This window comes from Thalia democratica, chromosome 6 (assembly GCF_965202585.1).
Source record: "Thalia democratica chromosome 6, ktThaDemo2.hap1.1, whole genome shotgun sequence".
Taxonomy (NCBI): domain Eukaryota; kingdom Metazoa; phylum Chordata; class Thaliacea; order Salpida; family Salpidae; genus Thalia; species Thalia democratica.
The window spans coordinates 21,464,007-21,477,666 of NC_139170.1; the positions used below are offsets into that span (position 1 = coordinate 21,464,007).

At 25.7% G+C, this 13,660-nt stretch overlaps 1 protein-coding gene across 1 annotated transcript in view; it reads right to left on the reverse strand.

Moving 5' to 3' along the window:
* Window positions 1-552: 552 nt before the first annotated feature.
* LOC145837985 (uncharacterized) overlaps window positions 553-13,660 on the reverse strand; it is a 31,977-nt gene continuing 18,869 nt past the window's right edge. The window contains exons 23-38 of the mRNA XM_082945495.1: window positions 12,113-12,206; window positions 10,733-10,877; window positions 10,208-10,498; window positions 9,617-9,748; window positions 7,463-7,688; window positions 7,138-7,283; window positions 6,612-6,735; window positions 5,780-5,893; window positions 4,119-4,265; window positions 3,707-3,808; window positions 3,001-3,176; window positions 2,541-2,678; window positions 1,737-1,870; window positions 1,428-1,512; window positions 1,245-1,353; window positions 553-1,177 (exon numbers count right to left, since the gene is read on the reverse strand). Of these exons, the coding sequence (XP_082801621.1) occupies window positions 1,029-1,177; window positions 1,245-1,353; window positions 1,428-1,512; window positions 1,737-1,870; window positions 2,541-2,678; window positions 3,001-3,176; window positions 3,707-3,808; window positions 4,119-4,265; window positions 5,780-5,893; window positions 6,612-6,735; window positions 7,138-7,283; window positions 7,463-7,688; window positions 9,617-9,748; window positions 10,208-10,498; window positions 10,733-10,877; window positions 12,113-12,206 (2,312 nt within the window). The 3' untranslated portion in view covers window positions 553-1,028. The remainder of the gene's footprint in view (window positions 1,178-1,244; window positions 1,354-1,427; window positions 1,513-1,736; window positions 1,871-2,540; window positions 2,679-3,000; window positions 3,177-3,706; window positions 3,809-4,118; window positions 4,266-5,779; window positions 5,894-6,611; window positions 6,736-7,137; window positions 7,284-7,462; window positions 7,689-9,616; window positions 9,749-10,207; window positions 10,499-10,732; window positions 10,878-12,112; window positions 12,207-13,660) is intronic.

Consider the following 13,660-nt stretch of genomic DNA (forward strand, 5'->3'; position numbering starts at 1 on the left):
AATAAACTGCAAAATGAATTGTTGTCTCAAATTTTCATATAAAGTTAGTACTGAAAAGAAGTTTATAACAGAACACATTTCATTTTAAATTTATTTGAGTACTTGAAATGAAATGTGTTCTGTTATATATTTTTAGTAAGTTATGCAACGTGAAAAGAAGTTATAAAGTAGTATGAGATAATTTAGGAAATTCTCTTAATAATTAAGATTCAAAGAGATGGTTTTGGTTTATTGAAACAAAGTAGTAAATGAATACAGATTTGTTATTACTCTTTATCATTTAATTTCGGAAATACATTACTTAAACTCTTTTGTTTTGCCACATAGAATTATTTATGTATTATATCTATGTTCGTTTTTAAAATTTTTAACGTTTTTATTACTTTTACTGAAGGTTGTGAAAAGAATATATTTAAGTTATATAAACTAATAAAAAATATCTACTAGTACTTTTATACAACGAAAAACTCAAAAAAATAAGTAAAAAAGTATACAGCTTAATGTTAGATTTGTTTATTGTAATGAAAATGTTTTAAAATCAAAATAGTGCTCATGAAACGTGTAAAAAATTTAAATGTGTAAAAATAAAAATCTCTTCAAAAATAATGAGCTAGTGAAAAATGTGAAGGCTTCATAATGATAAAAACTTAAATGATAGTGATCAATGTGATCAAATAAAAAAAAGACATGAATAAACTTTTTGGCAACAAATTAAATACACTTGAAGGAAGAAAAGGCAGATATCGTCAAATAAATATTTCTATGCTTATAAAGCTACTATTGCAACAGAGTTATTATAAAAATTATACAGGTTCTTTAGTATAAATTTAAGCTTCCAATTTTATATTTCTAATATGGTAAAATAATTATTTGCTTTTATAACAATTTTAATTTTATTTGCTGTAAGTAACAAAACTATATGTTTTGTATTGGCTGACTCCCAACACTAACAGTTTTATCAAGAAAAACTACATGAAAAATAGCCTAGAAGACAGTAAAGAGCAAAACTAAAACATAAAGTTTTCCTTTTAAAGATTATTAATGCAGTGGCCTCTGTGTAATATAATATCGTCAATCGCTATATCTCCGTTGTAATCACTTCCTCGGGTTCCAGAAAACATTATTTGGAAGTCGTCTGTTGTACTAAATTCAACTTGTGCTTTTAACCAGTTAGGTCCTGTAATAAAGTTTTTGCTAATTACAGTTGTAAAATATATCATTCTAAATTAAATATCCGGTTTTACCTTGCTCGGCAGTCTTTGTCCATAACAGTGTTTTTTTTGTACTGTGCAGAGGAGATGATTTTGTTACATCGGATGATTCATGAACTGACAGAGTTCCTATTCCACTTCCCTGTTTAAGTAAAGTTAGTTTTTTAGCTGTTTAAAAGTGTGAATTTATATAGGTTATAAAAAAGTTTTTAATACCTTCATGTGATACCAAAACTTCAGACAAGCAAGTTGAACTTGAGCAAACTTAGGTGTTTTTAAAACTGCTTTATCTCCTTCCATTCTGATAGAAATTAATTTCATTATGTCTTAAGTAAATCATATAACTGATTGCACATAAAAAATTAAAAATGTATAAATTAAGTAAAAAATCGATGTTGTCAGTATGCTTAAAATAGTTTGTTTAAAAACAATTCAGTTAAAACTTAATCATGTTAGAGTAGTGTTTGACGTACTTACTTTGTTTAAAAAAATGTCTACTAATAAATTTAAACAAGACTTTTAAACCTAGGAGTTGAAGCTTCTATATACATGTAATGACCGTTTTGCTTGCTTTTTAGCGTGTGGTCGTATTTTGGTCCAGTGCTGGCAGATTTTGTAGCCCCGTATTCCCATGTCCAGTCAAAATCATCTGAGTGATCCTTTAAATTTAATGTACTTTGAAACGTATATATAATCACATACTATTGTACTACTAAAATAATTGAAGTTATAAAAAAATAAATATTTGTTTAGTTAAGTTGTGTAGCAGGGGTCGGCAGTTTGTAGTTTAAAATATAACATATCTACCTTTTTTAATTAACGGGCCAACTTTCTTAAAAGAACTTGCTAGCGGGCCAAACTATATACATAAATTTATTTTAAGGGCTGCACTTATTGAAAACAATTCTACTAGTCATTATAAAAATACTATTTTAAAGCTTATTTGTGATAGAATTAGCGACTATAGCAATTACTAGTTACTAAATTGATAGACTAATTGTAAGTTTTTAACACCGCAAACTTTTTGCTTTGCGGTGTCCAGTTTGTCGACCCCTGTTTTAATAATTCTACAACAACAGACTTTAGTAGGAAACTAATGAAATATTTAAATTTAAAAACGTATAAATTAACTAGTAACGTAAATATTCTTTGTTTTAAGTAGAGTTTATGGTAGATTGAAAATTAGTAACTTTAAGTTTTTTTAATTCAGATAATAGTTTTTTAGTTAACTCTTAAAGTATACAATAGTTGTTTTAAGTTTAAAAGAGAGCTATTTAACTAAAACAAATTTGTTTAAGTTTAGTTAATAGCTTTAATAATAAAACAAACATTTTCACAACCACACCAATTAAAATGCTCAAAGTTGCACTTAAAAAAGACTGATGGGCAAGGTTCAGTGTACAATGTGATGTCGTCTATTCCGATATCGCCCTTAAAAGAGTTACCGCGCTTTCCCTCTATTGCCAGCTATGAAAAAAATAAAAATGATTATACCAAAATAATTTCAGAACTCGTCTTTTTTATCATAATTTTAATGCTAAGGTGTTAAACGTTTTAAAAAGTTATCATATTTAATACAAAAGTATTTAGACCTTTAAAGGGTCCTATATATATTTTAAAAAAATGGAAATTTCAAAATCTCTTAGAATAAATGTTTTTTAAGTTGATTGAAAATTATATCAAAAGGAAAAAAAAAATATAACAACATATTTTACGTATTTGTATCATCGATTTAATTTAGTGTCTAGTTTTTTTTTTGTAGTATAATAGTTTATTAGATTTTTTATACCTGATACGTTCCGGTGGCATTAATGGTAAGCTTTTCGTTTTTCCACTGATTCCCTTGTTGTCCAGACATTTTCCACAGTTTCTTAAAGCTTTTACCACTGTCGTACGTGAGTAGAATTTTTAATGATCCTGTACCAGAACCATACATGTGATAGAAGAAGGAAAAACATTGACCTTCTGTTTAATTTTTAATTTTAAAAGTGTATAATCAGTTATGATGTTTTAAGTTATTTGAAAATTGTAATGTAAAGTGTTTTTTAGTGCAATTGCGTTTGTAACATTACTCTATATCAGGGGTCGGCAGCCTTTAGTGACTCGCTGGTCAATTTTCATAAAAAAAATTCTCGCGGGCCGCACTATTTAGAAATAAGTCTTCGAGGGCTGCACTTATTTTGAAACAATTGTAATAATTACTAACAAAATACTGTTTAAAACCAAAAAAATGATAAAATTAGCAAAAATAAAGTACTAGCAAAGAGTATTTATCGAACTAAAAGCCTAATTCTATTTTTTTATTACAAAGCCTTTTATTTTTATTGTTTTAAAAGAGTATGTTTTTATCTAAAAAGTACCTCGCGGGCCGCAGATTTTTGCTTTGAGGGCCGCATTTGGCCCGCGGGCCACAGTTTGCCGACCCCTGCTCTATATACATGTTTATTTTTTAGTTTAATTTATACTTAAACAAAATTTTTTTTATGTACACAAACCAGGATAAGGAATAATTGGGTTTGATAGCAGTCTAGCACGATCCCCCGCAATCCTTGGTCTAGATGCTTCAATGAACTTAAAGTGTCCTTGCACTGGAGGATCTTGTAAATTGAAATCAACTTAGTTAAGATTGTAGTAAAAGCTTGAAATAAAACTACATGGTTTAAGCTCTTAAAAATTTAAATAATCAACAACTGTGTTTAAATTTACTTTAATATTATAAATATTTATGCTGCTTATAAAAATGTATAGTATATTCTAAAAATTTTAAATAAAAATAAGTAAAGAGTTTAACATACCAAAAATAATTAAATTCGGTTTGAACTTTTAAATTCGATTATAGACTTTTCTTATTTAGTATACTTTAAAATTTTTGTAAAGATTCTGCTATAAACTAAAAAAATATAAAACCATTTGACAGTAAAAATGTGTGGTCTCCAGTTGGTCCAGTGTCTGTAGATGGTGTAGTCGCATAAGCAAGTGTCCAGTTAAACTCGACGCTTAAATCATCGTAAAACCAACAATCAGTATCATTTTGCTCAAAGTTACAATCCAAAACTGTGAATTACTTTCAAGTTTTATTTACTAGGAAATCTATTAAAAGTTAAGATCTTGATAATAATTTATTATTATTTAAGTTTAAAACTAGATTAATATTTAAGACACTAATTTTTTAAGTTTTTTTTGCCTTCATTTTCTTTAATCTTCATTTCAAACCTAAGAATATCTAGTATAAATTATTTGTCTTACTAGTCATCGCCCCCTCCTCTTTTATGCCCCTTAACTAGTTATTAACCCCCTTCCCCCCGAATTACTGAAAACACCCAAAAAAGGGCGATAATACTCCCTTGGAGAAACTCTTCATTAAATACTAAAGTTTTATGCAAACAAAGCTCGTTAGATTATAAAAATTAACTGTTTTTGTACGAAAATGCTTTGTTAGAATAACACCGTTTCTCTGCTAACAAATTATTAACAACTCTACGGAATCTGTAAAAAGTACAGCGTACAAAGATGCTTTAAAACCTAAACTTATTTTTAAATTAACAAAGTTTAAAATAATTTTTTCTTTAGATAACCTACTCTTTTATAATTGTTTATATCATAGTTGTATTTATACATGTGAATACTTATAAATAGATATAACTAGTTAGTGAAACAGAAAAATGTGTTAGTGTAATAAAGAAAGGATACTGTTAAAACTTGTTGATATTATAACTAACACATAAACAACAAATTTAACTTTTTGCATGTTTTTTTAATGTTTTGAATTAGTAACATGTAGCTTATTTTAGTATGTTTGTATTTATAATCATCTATCATTGTTCACCAAAAATTATTGTTAATCGTTGTTCAATGTTAATAAACAATTTAATGTCTAAAATATCAGGAAGTTATTATTCATAAAACATCTTCGTAGTAACTGAATACGGTTGTATAAAGTGCCCAATCCGTAAATGTAAGTACCAGACGCCATATCAACCTAGTGATAAAGTGTGCAAACTTTTTTTGTTAAATGTTTTTTCAGTTAAGAATTGTCCTAATAAGCGTTTTATTGCTAGTTTCGATCGTCTCTCAATGACTACTTGTTTTTGAGCTGGAGGGGATGTAGATTATGTAAAATGTAGCTCATTTTAGTGTACTTGTATTTATACTCGTTTTTATTTCAGATTATTTATTGTTAATAATTGATTTACTAAAGTAACAATGATTTATTCTTTATTGCGTACGTTATAATCATTACAAAATCCTTAAATTTGTTAGTAATTGTTGGCCATCGAACCGCCATTAAACAAATAAAGTACTTTTGTACAAAAAAAATTATGTTAAGAAATGATATTAGAAATAAGCTACTTTAATTTTTTGATTTTTTAACCCAGGTAGTTTAATTAAAGTAAAACGTTTAAAATGTTTTTAAATTTATAAATTATTTTGATATTTTTATTTTAATCAGTTGATTTATGTGAAAAACTAATATCTTTTAGAAGGTCTGAAAAGTTAACAAATAGAAACTTTTTGTTATACGAAGGTTTTTTTTTTTTACTGAAATACTAAGTAAAGCCAGCACTAACCAATGTTGTCTTTTTTTTTAGGTTCGGTTTGAGAAGAATAGTCATCATCTGTAATCAAAATTTGATCATCCGTGTTTTCGTTTTCTAACTGTTCGGCAGGTGTAGGTAAGGGATCTTTTTCAAAAAATTCAAAAGGTGTGTTTAAAAAGTATATAAACGTACATGAAGCTGTTCTTATACATATATTTGAATTTAAAGATAAATTTAATAATTTTCTTTTGTATCACGTTGACAAGCTTTATATATAAAATATGACACTTAAATTCGTCTAGGACACAGTCAACGTTGTTTTGTGATTTTTTTCGCAGGCATCAAATAGATAAATAATCGAATGGTTCTAACTTGAAAATAGCAACAGATTTTATTGCACGTTAAAAGTTTAAAACGCTTTTAAGTATATAACTCTCATTATCAAGAAACTTGAACAAATTATAAATTACTTTAAAGTATTGATGATATAATTAAAAACCTTATTTAACAACCACTATTTAATACTACTTACTAATAATTTTCAGATGCTTAAACTTTGATATGCATTAAAAATGTTTAACGAAAAAGCAATATACTTATTTCATCCGCAAAAAAGTGAAAAGATAAAAACGTTTTGTTTTTATTAAGAAATCTACAAAAAAAAAAGTTTATTTCTAGTAGATTTATCTGAAGTAATTATTCTATAACAATTTCATCATTAAAGTAATGTTTGCTTTTACATTTTAAGAGTTCTTTACCAAAGGATCTAGTGGAACTTTTAAGTTAAACATTTGTTTTTATTAACATATTTATATTTAGTTTCAATATAAAGCTTATTAAAAAAAAAATTAAGAAAACAAACTAGTCTTAACAACGATGACTGCTGGAAGACTTATCAATCGTCCTTTCATTGCGTACACACTTATAATATATTCAGTTGATGGATCTAATGAACTATACACAATTTGATTTTCTTTTGTGTCTATCTATAAAATTTATTTTTGGTAATCTTTCTAATTCTTTTAAGCTTATAAAAAATCTAGTGGTTAAAAACATATTTATTTAAACAATTTAAACTTTAATTTCTAAAGTTAAAAGCCTTTAAGACCATTAAATGTATTTTAAAGACATTTCAAAGCGGACTAGACTGCACCACAAACGTCTAAGAGACTGTTCAAATACTTGGCAAAAACACCTCAGTTTTGCTGAAAATAGCCGAAATAGTCCTAACAATTAAATTTTTTTTTCTCTGTTTGAAATGATTAGATTAATAACTTTCTTTTAGTAAATTGTTTTTCGTAAGTTTCAAGTATTTGTTTCAATTTTACTTTATTTTTTTTTATCTATTTGTTATAAATAAATAACTTGTTATTTTAAAAGTAGTTTACCTGGTGTGGAGGTATGCTGTTGTCGCCAGTTTGGTACATCACTCTATATCCTTGAACGTTTTTATTAGGAGACCAACTCACTACAACACTCTCATAAGTAGATGATTCAACACGTAGGTTTTGTGGAGATAGTATACTATTATTTTCTGTTTATAAATAACTTAATAAACTGAGTTAAAATATACTAAAATAAGATTAAAATAATTTCATGCAATACAATTTTTTGAGATTAAATTTGTTTGAAAAATAAGTAAGATATTTTAATGCTAATTTGAACGTTGAGAACATTTTTAATATTATTTGAATAGCTAGAATACACTCTTACCTTCAATATCGACAAAAGTCGTACTTTTTACAGTCTTGGGGACAACAGTTGTTGCCACTGTTATCTTACTGTTGTTTATTCTCTGTTTTTTTGTTAAATCTTTTGTTGTTTCCTGATGAGTTGTGATAACAACACTGTCAGGATTTATTAAATCATCTGTTACAACTAAATTTACTGTTCCATGAGGTGTATTCGACGACATCATAAGAACTTCAAGCTTGAAAATCTTAAAACAGACTTTGTTTTAAACCCTACTATTACTACTGAGTTCAATTAAAACTATACATTATTATATTTTATTGAACGAAAAAAAATAAAGCTCAAAACTTTTGGTCGTAGGACCTGGTGCACGAAGAACCTTTCGGTTATCGAGTCGCACACCACGGATACCTTTTAGCGTGTTATCCAGGATATGATTAAATTAAATTAAAGTACATATTAGAATAATTCATTTCTAATCGTCATTTTTGGTTTATGGTTTCATTTAAATAAAGTTACTATAATAACAATCTATAAACCCAAACAATCGAATTTAAATCGGTTGTTTTTCAAAACATATGAAGTTTAGGTATTTATAATAATGGTATTTTTAATAGCTTTTCACTTTCCTTGTAGCTTAAAATTAAACTTAACTTTTTAGTAACATAACCTTAGTTTTTAATAAAAAATAAAGTAAAAACTAAAAAGCTCATAACTTGAGTAAAAACTTGTTTTAAAAAGCAATAGTTTTACAAGCATTCATTAGTTTAAAAGAAACTATAAGACGGTGCATTAAAAACATTAAAACGTTTTCTAAAACTCAGACATTGCATTGTTTAAAAAATTTAAAACAGGCAAATTGAGTTTTTATTTTAGAATTTATTTTAAACAAAACTCTACATTTAGAAATAAACTAAGTTTGTAAAATCCTAGAAAGTAAAAAAAGTATGAAAAACTTAAGAGAAGAAATTAAAAATTATATAAAGTCTCTAAAATTAGAAATTTTTATGTAACTAAAAAGTGAAGACTAGCTTGTTGCTGTTAGTTCAAACTTTCGAGTCAGAAGGTACAATTTAAAAAGATGTGAGAGTTAGTTGCTACGTAAAATTATGTGTTTTAGATTTAGTATTGTTTTCAAATATATTCATACTTTAGTTTATTTCCAAAAAACAAAGTATTAGATAAAGTTGTAAAAAGTGTTCCCAATTAGTACCCAAACAAAAATAATGCAAAAGTTCATAAATACGAGAGTTTTTCATTTTTTGTTAAGTTGCTTTTGAAACATTACAACTGTAAGTTGCGTTAAAATTGGCAAATAAAAACTATAAAAAACTCTAAGGTCAAAAACTCATCTTAAGAGTGTTATTGTTTTCAAACTCAAGACTACAACCAAAATAGTTCGTGCAAAGTTTTATTGCTAGCTAAATATCACCAGCAAACAAAAAAAGTTTAAAGATTTTAAAATGTTAGTACATTAATATTATCCGTACACTAAAACTGTATCTACAGTTTCTAAACCAATATAAAGACATAAAGCATTTGAAAGAAATGTTTAAACACTTCAAGACAGCGAGGACAATAATTAAGACAAAAGTCAATTAAACGATAAGTTTTCCAGATTTTACAGCATAAAATTCAGTTTTAGAAAAAATAAATAACAACAAGAAAGTTGAAGTGTTCAAAAAGAACCATTTTATAAACTTAAAACTGTTATTGCTAACTTTATGATTTAATAAAGTTCTATAAAGCCTAGAAGTACAAAAAATTTACTTAGAAGTGGTAGAATGATTATATTAGCAAATTTATACGTCTGACTAAGTAAGTTTGACTATCATTTGATAAAAATATTATTTCACCAGGTATACTTTTATATAAAATACAAAAAAAAAATTGAGTTAAAAACCTCTACCTGAATAACTTTAAAGAGTTATCTATTTTGATACAGTAATAAAAGTTTTACTTTTCCCAAAACAATTCGTTTTTTATTATGTTTAAATGTTTTACTTTTTAAACTACTTTTTTTAATATCTAATATTAGCTGAATATATATATTGCAATAGAAAATAAAGAGTTTGTTTCAAAAAAAATACTGTTTAAACAATATTATTCAAATTCGAAACTAAATTTTAATAATAGAAAACAAAAACATATATATACTAAAGCAATTAGTTTTACTTTTTCAGAATTATTTGAAGCGATAAATGAGTTCGTTAAGATCGACTTTTCTTGACTATACATTTGTTTTACAATATCTTCTGAAAACAAAGTGTACTTGTCTTCAAATTGGTTAACTTGATTTCTGATTGACTAGAAATGTTTAAGTCTATTTATAAACGTTTTTATTGCAAGAAAGAAATTCTTATCAAATAAATCAATAAATCAGATTTTTAAAAGATTTTTAAGTGCTACAGTATAAATTTAAATAATAAATAATAATAAATTAAATAAACAAACTGATACTTTACAAAGTTGTTTATGTTAAAACATAATCAGCAAAACAAAAATAGAAATAGGTTATGACTTTTATATAAACAAATGTTTACATACGCCTGTAAAAACTTCAAGCTTTTACCCCTTCCTTTTAGAACTTTTAGAATCAATTAAATGAGAGTACTTTAATGAATAAACTTGTTGTATTTTTAAACTTTTGAATTGAAAAAATTTAGCATTCTAAAGCATAACTTTTTAAGGTATATCATAAATTAGTAAAAGCTAATTTTAATATAGTTATGATGTAAATGTAAAGTTAAGTCATTATTAACTTACAGTTATCCTGCTGTCCATACCAAATATGTTATTAGTGTTATGATTTACAGTTGTCTCTAAAGCACTCATATCTGCTATTGAGCTATCTTTCGATACTTCTTGTTTTTTACCATCCCCTTGTCTAAACTTAGAAAGTTGGATAAAGTCTTCAAGAGTAATTGAAACATTTTGTATTTCTCCCTCAAGCCCAGTATTTATAGCTTGTAATTGATCTTTTATACCTCCGATCTCATTATCTTGCTGAATTATACGTTCAGAAATACTCATTATTTGCGGTGACGCAGATAATGCCTGTTTTTTATTATTAAAAAAAATTAAAGCCGTGTACTTTGACTTATTAGTACGTAAACTAAATAGTTTTTTAAATTTTATACAAAAAATATATCTACAATTTTTTGGAAAATTGATAACTGATAGACCCTTTTAAAAACTATCCAATATGCATTATATGATTTGTTTTAAATTGTTAGATAAAATTAATTAAGTATTCTTTATTCATAAGATGTTAATAAAAATGGTTTTAACCGTTTCGACTATTGTTAGATAATTTAACGACTCGACTTCTGACTTTGTTTGTTCCAAAACAGATTCGTGTGAAGACATATTTATTTGTAAAGTCAGAACATTTTCATTAATGATATTTTGCTGATACTTCAATATTTCTAATAGCCTATCAAAAAATTGAATAAATAAACAACTCTATGAAGCAAAGACTACATTTTAGCTATTATTGTACTATGGAGTATTTTTAATGTTCTTAGAAAAGCAATTTAAAATATTCTTGCATAGAACATACAAACAAGAAAAATAGCTTTTATATTTTAAACAAAAAACATAAAATTCTTTTGTTCATTCTCGAATATCTTTGTTTTTCTTAAAAGCTTCAATAAAATTTGAAGTAATGTAAAGTCTAAAGTAAATTAAATTTCCTTATTTAGTATAACCAAGTCAATGTAAAAATATTTGGAAATTCATTTTGATACAGGTGTATAATATACATATTTAAATAACTATAGTCTAAAGATGTACAAATAGTTTTACAAACTGTAGAACATTAATTCTGTTTGAAAATAATTTTTTTTAAACTGGTTTTAAGCCATTATATATATTTTTAAGATTGTGTATTTTCTATCGATAAATTTTCATTTCTACAACAATTTAATAAATTTTAAGATTAAGAAATAATTTCTAAAACAAATATAGGGAATAGAAATAACTCATAAAATTTCAGAAACAAGTTTACACTTGGTTAACAGACCAGGTTGTTTTGATAACTATAGGTTAATAATTAGAAAATAATTTTATAGAACAAAAAACACTTGACCTAAAGGTTTCAAAGATATTTATATTTTAAGTTTTAAATCCAAGCTTTGTAAAAAAAAACTTCGAATCAACCATTGTTATATCGAATTTTAATGACTGTACAACTGAATTAGTTATTTTTTACGGTTTATTTTACTTTGTTTAGTTTTATTTAATCAATTCTCAATTTTTTTTCTATAGTATGTAAATATTTATTTTTTAGTTGCTTGTTAATATATTTACCACAATATAACACTGGTGAACATAGTCAAAATTAATCTGTTTGTTTAGTCTTCATTAAACTGTTTTCTAATTTAGTGTGTTTTATACAATTAAAAAAAAAGAAAAAAGTTATATACTTAATATGTATGTTAAATTATTGATATCAATAGTGAAAAATTACGTTGATAATTATTTTAAGCATGGTTTAAAAATAAAAAACCTTGCTTTTTTGTAAAGTATATGTACATTTTTTGATTTAAATAACGTTTTTTTAAATTGAAATAACTAATACTAATTGTTGTAATTTTTTTTATTTAAATTGAATGTTTTTATACCAAAAACAAAAGAAATATGTATAATAAGACCACAATTAAACCATACTCGTTATGTGCAGCAAAATTACTAAGGAATATTTTTGAGTTCTCCTTTTGAACTTTTCTAGTTTTTTTAAGACTTTCACTGATCGAATTCAGGTCTGAAAAAGACGTTATATTAGTTTAAAAACAGATTTGATAAAACTTTGTTCTACTATCCAAACTACTTTTTTATTAAAAATACAAAACTAAACAAGTGTATTTTATTACAATAATGGTTGTTTTTATATTTACTTAGGATGTATATATGTTAAAAAAAACTATAAGTAAAAAAGTATTTTTAGTCTATATAAAACATCAAAAATGGACGTTTATGAAAATGATAAAGGTTTGATCATACCAATTGGATAATTAGACAAAAAGCCTTCGGTAGACTGAGACCCGGGTTTCGATTTTATTAAAACTCATCCGTCAGCCGCAACCGAAAACCTTGTCACTAATCAATACTAGCAAACAGTTACTTCATCGTAAAACATGATAAACCATTTGTAGACTGACGACTGCAAGTTTTTCGGTTGCGGCTGACTGATGAGATTCAATATGAACGAAACCCAGATCTCAGTCTACCGAAGGCTTGTAGTCTGATGATCGAGTTCGTATGATCAAACTTTTATGTTAACTTGAGATTGTCTCACGGATACGAAAGTTCAGACTTTGCTCTGTAGAATTTTGCTGATATTTTATTTGATTGATGAAAATCAGTTTGAATTTCATTTTAACACTGTCAAAAGAATCCGATTATTTGTTTCTAGTTGAGGTCCGGCCAGATTTAGATAAATATAATACTAAACAGCTAAAATAGTATAAATTGTACTCAGAAATACTGTTTTATTTGTTTACAACCTATTGTTATAAAGCTAAACTAAAAAAAAGAATTAACATTTTCTAGTGTAATAATAAAAAAAATTGCCAAGTAACTTTTATTTTTAAAATAACATATGTTTTTCTGTGTTAAACAAGTTAACACTGTTCCACGAAGTTGTTAAGATTTAAAAGTGTCTTTTAGCTTAAACTTTTAACTTCTGGTGCAATGATATTGAAACTAATCACCATTGTAATAGAATATTCAATGTAATATAAAAAATGAGTTTTTAATCAAACTGGATTTGATTCTGTTTTAATTTTGATTTTGCTTTAGTCTAGTTTATTATTTACAACGTTAAATGAATATGCATTTTTACTATGTCAGTTTGACTCATTTTGTAATGCTTTTTTGAAAAAAAACAATGAGTTAGCTGCGTACTATTGAAAATAATAGAAGCTTTTATCTTTATCTTCTGATTCTAAATTGTGTAGAAATTTTGAAGCCAAGCCATCATTCTGTAACTACTTTGACAACTAGTCGATTTATTTACTTTAGAAGTGCTTTGGTTTTATTTGTACTTTAAAGGGAATTTTACTAAGTTTTTTAGTTTTTAAAGGATTAATTACTTAATCTTTCTTGTTTTAGTGTTTAAACTTAGCTAGTGTTTTTTTTTATCAGACAGATTAAAATAAATCTAGTAGTTTTAAAACTTTTATAAAAGATTCATTTACCTAATGTCAGTTTATGTTT